Genomic DNA, 5,153 nt, shown 5'->3' with positions numbered 1-5,153 from the left:
TGGTTAAGATTAATGTAGCACCTTTAGTCTTGACTTTTAGGTTTAATGGATACTCACATCGCTCTAGGTCCAGTAGGAGTTGCACCAGGAAGTGACTCACACAAGGGAGCGGGTGTTGGCATTTGAACAGGTGATATTTTAATATCAATGCAAAACAAATCATAAACATCAACAGCTTGGCTGTGCATTTATTTACCAAAATAAGGTGCCGTAAAATAAAAGAAAACAAAAAGAAGAGTCCATAGAATTCGAGCTCTCCTGCTCGACGGTTCTGGTAAGGGCAGCTCAAGAAAAAGGATCCAATGTGTGTGTACGTGTGTTCTGTGTATCAGTGTCCATTCAGTTTCTTTTGTCCTCAATTTCTATAACTACTACCCGGGTAGGTGAGGAGTGTGTGTGTCTTATCTGTTCTCAGAGTGTGAGGTCGCTTTCACACCTAATAGTCCGGACCAAGGTCCGGACTCTTTTCTTTTTTTTTTTTTTTTTACATGTTTCCATTTAGTCCAGTAAAGTCCGCATTCACACTGCCATTATGCCAGCGGACCAAAGGATCTACCTACGTCATGACGTCATTACCCATAAGGGCTGCGCCGTCAGTGATTGGCTTTTGGATGAGTGTGCGTCTGACGTCAGCGCGTAGGAAGTGCTCTGAGGCAGGAATAGTTTGTTTACCGTCTCCCACCACAATGGATCCACGGATTCACTCCATTCCACTGGCACTACTTTGGCTGCGCCTCCAGCAACAGCAACAACAACTACAATCGCAATACGCGAGACTAGTTCGAGTCAAACAGATTCATGTCCTGATGCGCTTGCATTTCCGACGTAGACAGGCAAGAAGGCGAAGAAGGCGAAGACTGCGAGCTAGCCTGCAGGCATTAGCAGCGTTCCGGGGGAGGCAAACAAGGTGAGTGGTAGTGTGTTTCAAAAGATGAGCGATCATGATGGAATGAGTGCTGTCTGTTTTGACGGTTGTAACAACAACAACAACAACATGAACATTAGACTGTAGATTTACCCCCTCACGATCTTGTATTGTCTTGTTAGCAGCTGTTAGCAACTTAGCACTCGGACTAGCCTCCAAACTGTTCCCTAGACAGCAAAATCCCAAAAGCATTGTCTGTGTTGTGGCATAAAGAATACACTTCCAATGCGACATACAATGTACCGTAGTATAATACAGTATGTCTCAGTCCTATAGGAATTTAGGTTTCTGCTGTACAAACATTCCAGTGTTCTGTATTTTTAAAGAGGCTAAACAGAAAATAGACTCCTACTATACCCTGATTCTTGTTTTTGTTCTTGTTCTGTGATGTCCTATCTGTAAAGCACTTTGTGCATTTGTTTGACAAGTGCTCTATAAAAAAAAAAAAACATTATCATAAACAAATACATTCTTGATTACAGATGCTCACAGCCAGTCACAACTAACAACACAATGATGTGAGAAAAGCATTTAAACATTTCAAACATTCTCAACTGTGTTGAGAGAAGCTTTCTGGACTCTTTTACCTGCAAAGCCACCAGAAACAGATACAACACCAGACGACTAGGTTACTCAGTACCTGTAGCTTTCAAGTACACCATTTGCACAATTGTCATTGTGTGTCAAGGTAGGGTAAACACAGGTGTGACCAAATGACATTAACATTTGTATTCATGTCCCTCCCCCCTTCTACAGGAACATTTGGGTCAAACCACGGTGTCATGAATGGTGGCAGCAAGTGTGTGACAGCTGGACAGAAACTGATTGGCAGCGGAACTTCAGAATGACAAGAGCTACCTTCAATGTACTGTGTAACATTCTTCGAGGACAGCTAACCAGGCAGGATACCAGATTTCGCAAAGCGGTATCAGTGGAGTTGCGTGTGGCAATCTGCTTGTGGAGGCTCGCAACCAATCTCGAGCTCAGATCTCTCTCTCACCTCTTTGGTGTGGGATTGTCAAGTGCCTGTTCCTTCACACAAGAAGTTGTCAGTGCCATAAATGAAATCCTGGCCCCACAATACCTCCACACACCTTCAGCTGCTGAACTTGAAGGAATCGTCAGAGGATTCCGTGAGAGATGGAAGTTTCCACAGTGTGCTGGAGCTGTGGATGGAACTCATATTCCCATCCTGGCACCACCTAACAACTCAGCAGATTATTACAACCGTAAGGGGGTCTATTCTGTTATCCTCCAAGGTGTTGTTGATCACAACATGAAATTTTGGGATGTAAACATTGGCTGGCCGGGGAGGGTTCACGATGCCCGTGTGTTCTCAAACTCGTCCCTTTACCAACAAGGACAGAATGGAACACTACTGCCAGGAAGGAGTGAAACCATACAGGATGTGGATGTCCCTCTAGTTATCCTAGGAGATGCCGCATATCCACTGCTGCCATGGCTAATGAAGCCATACCCAGAGGGCAGAGGGACAACACAGGCACAAGCGGCTTTTAACACCTGCCTGAGTCAAACCAGAATGACAGTGGAGAGGGCTTTTGGACGATTGAAGGGAAGATGGAGGTGCCTATTGAGGCGATCAGACTTTGAGGTCAGTTTCATCACTGACGTCATCTTCGCCTGCTGTGTCCTCCACAATTTTTGTGAGAGTCACAACGAAGAGTACATCAGTGATGATGAAGATGATGAACATGATGGGAGACCAGACCCTGCTGACCATTACATTGGTGGTGACAGTGGGAATAACATCAGGGATGCCTTGTGTACTTATTTTTCTACTCTCTAGTTTGAGCATAATTCACAGTTTGAGCGTGTTTATGTTGTTTGATATTTCTGTGTTCAGAATTACACAAGTGTCATATTGTGCTATGAGAGACAGCCCTCAGGAATAAATATTTTTGTTTACCATAGCAATTGTTTATCTTGTGTTGTTGGTCACGCACCTGCCATTTCAGTACGTTTGATTGAAGGACAGAAACAACATAATGTGCAAACATGTCATCAAAATTTATTTAGAAAAATCAGGATGTAGTATGAAACTTCAACAGATTTGGTCATATAAAAATAAATATTACATTAAAAATGAGTCTTTAATTACAATAACTTCAATTAAATAAATTGCTCTCAGAGGCAGGAGAAGTGGAGCCAGAACGGCTCAGAGCTCACAACAACAGAACAGCCCTCCTGTGACCATCTTTGAAAATAAAATTTTCTGCTCCTGACTTGACAAAATGTGATCACCATACTATAGTGTAGTGTACCTATCCTCACTCTCTCCATCTCCATATAGCAGGTCTCTCCTCTGCTCCAAAAGGTTTGGAGTGTGGGCCCGGGTAGGTGGGTGTGGAGGGTGGGACTGCTGTGCAGACCACCCAGAAACACGAGGAGGAGGAGGAGGTGGGTGATATAAGGGTTGCTGGGGAGGATACAAGGGGCCCCAGGATGCTGAAGGTTGTGGAGGTTGTTGGCTCATGCTTTGCATGAATGTCTGCATGATGTTCATGAACATGCCATTCGTGGCTGCCTGTTGCTCCTGCAGCATCCTGAAGCGCCTCTCTTCAGCCTCCTGCTGCATTCCCATCCACCTCTCCAGAGTGGCATTCTCCCTCTCCTGACGAGCATCCTCTGCCCGGTTAAACTCCTCCATCATCTCCGAGTGCATCTCCTTGGCCCTCCTCTTGCGAGCACGGCGAGGTGCTGCTGTGCTTGGCCCATTCTCAGCAGAGCTGGAAGCAGCAGTTACTCCTGTAAAAAGAGTAGCAATGCAGTTATGAATTTATAAAAATGTCTTCACAATATTCTGCAGTAGCTATACGATATGGCCACCCACAAACCTAGAATAGTAAAATCAATCATGTCATCATGTGTTGGCTATAGAGTTTCATTATATTCTATCCTATCTGTATGTGCTGTGTTATGCGAGTCAAGTCAGGTGTTCCCTTGGGGAAATATGGAAGCAGCAACAACATTTGGAGGGGCCCAGTCAGGACAAGAAAAAAGTAATGATGACAAATAACAACTACAACTGATAGCTTGTTAAAGGTGGTGATAGTTATGGTAAAATGATGCAAGTGTTTTGGGGGTGCAGCTGTACTCTCCCTCCTTATGACTGATAAAATATAACACTGCACATGCCTGAGCCCAGATCATTGTGAGTACTCATATCACAAATGAAGTTTTGTTGTTGTTGTTGTTGTTGTTAGGCTATATGCAGCACAGTCATCACAGCAATGGCAGAAGATAGACGCAAACAACCAGTTTCTGTTTGTGTTTATGTCTCTGTGTGATTATTGGGCAAGAGAGGGACAATTATTTGTTTATTTGTTTCTTGTAATTGGATCCCCATTAGCAGATGCACAGCAGCCACTGATTTTCCTGGGGTCCACCCATGAAATCAAAGTATAAATAACACTGCAAATAATAATAATAATGATGACAATAGCAGACACATTATGTGGCTCAACTCACCACTTTCTGAAGCACTGGGACCACTGCCAGATGACGTGTCGGCGCTGGGGGTCGCACCCGCAGCGGGTGTAGACTCCATCACCCTGACAGGTGAGCTTGTCGGGCGCGTTCCAAGGATGCCGTCCAGCTGATCATAAAAAGGACATTTATCCTTTTCGTTGGATGACGCACCGGTCTTCCGAATGGCATCGCGCGCCTTGTTATAAGCCTGTCGCAGCTTTTTCAGTTTGAGGTGACACTGTTCGGCCGTCCTCTCGTACCCCCCCTCTCTCATCAACTCCGCGAACAGCTGGAAGGTTTCCGTGTTCCGGTGTGTTCTCTCAAGTTCAGCTTTTATTCTATCATCCGCCCATATTTGAAGGATGAATCTTGTCTCCTCCTCTCCCCAGGTGTTGCCGCGGCTCATACTGTGTTTGTTTTGTTTAGCTTACACGTGGGGTGAAAGTGACGTAACGTCCTGTATTTGGTCTGATAGTTCGGACCTTCCAAAAACATGCTTTCACACTACGCAGTAGCGGACCTTGGTCCAGGATGGTCCGGACCGAGACCACCTCCTGAGGCTGGACCAAAGACTCGGTCTTTAGTCCGGACCGTGGTCCGGGGGAGCTTTCACACCTGTCAATTTGATCCGAACTATCTGGAAAGTCCGAAAGTCCGGGCCAAACGAGGTAGGTGTGAATGCCCTCTAATATAGCCAGAGGTCATCTCCCTCCCTGCCACTGCATGGCAGTGTGCCAGG

At 45.3% G+C, this 5,153-nt stretch overlaps 1 protein-coding gene across 1 annotated transcript; it reads left to right on the top strand.

The window, feature by feature from the left end:
- The first annotated feature begins 574 nt into the window (after window positions 1–574).
- LOC144461775 (uncharacterized) lies at window positions 575–2,855 on the top strand. The gene is made up of 2 exons (XM_078165295.1): window positions 575–907; window positions 1,682–2,855. Exons 1-2 carry the CDS (start codon window positions 612–614, stop codon window positions 2,730–2,732), a joined length of 1,347 nt encoding a protein of 448 aa, XP_078021421.1. The 5' UTR covers window positions 575–611; the 3' UTR covers window positions 2,733–2,855.
- The last annotated feature ends 2,298 nt before the right edge of the window (window positions 2,856–5,153 follow it).

This window comes from Epinephelus lanceolatus, chromosome 23 (assembly GCF_041903045.1).
Source record: "Epinephelus lanceolatus isolate andai-2023 chromosome 23, ASM4190304v1, whole genome shotgun sequence".
Classification (NCBI taxonomy): domain Eukaryota; kingdom Metazoa; phylum Chordata; class Actinopteri; order Perciformes; family Serranidae; genus Epinephelus; species Epinephelus lanceolatus.
The sequence above is the reverse complement of the archived record's forward strand: the minus strand, read 5'-3'. Positions and strand labels throughout refer to the sequence as shown.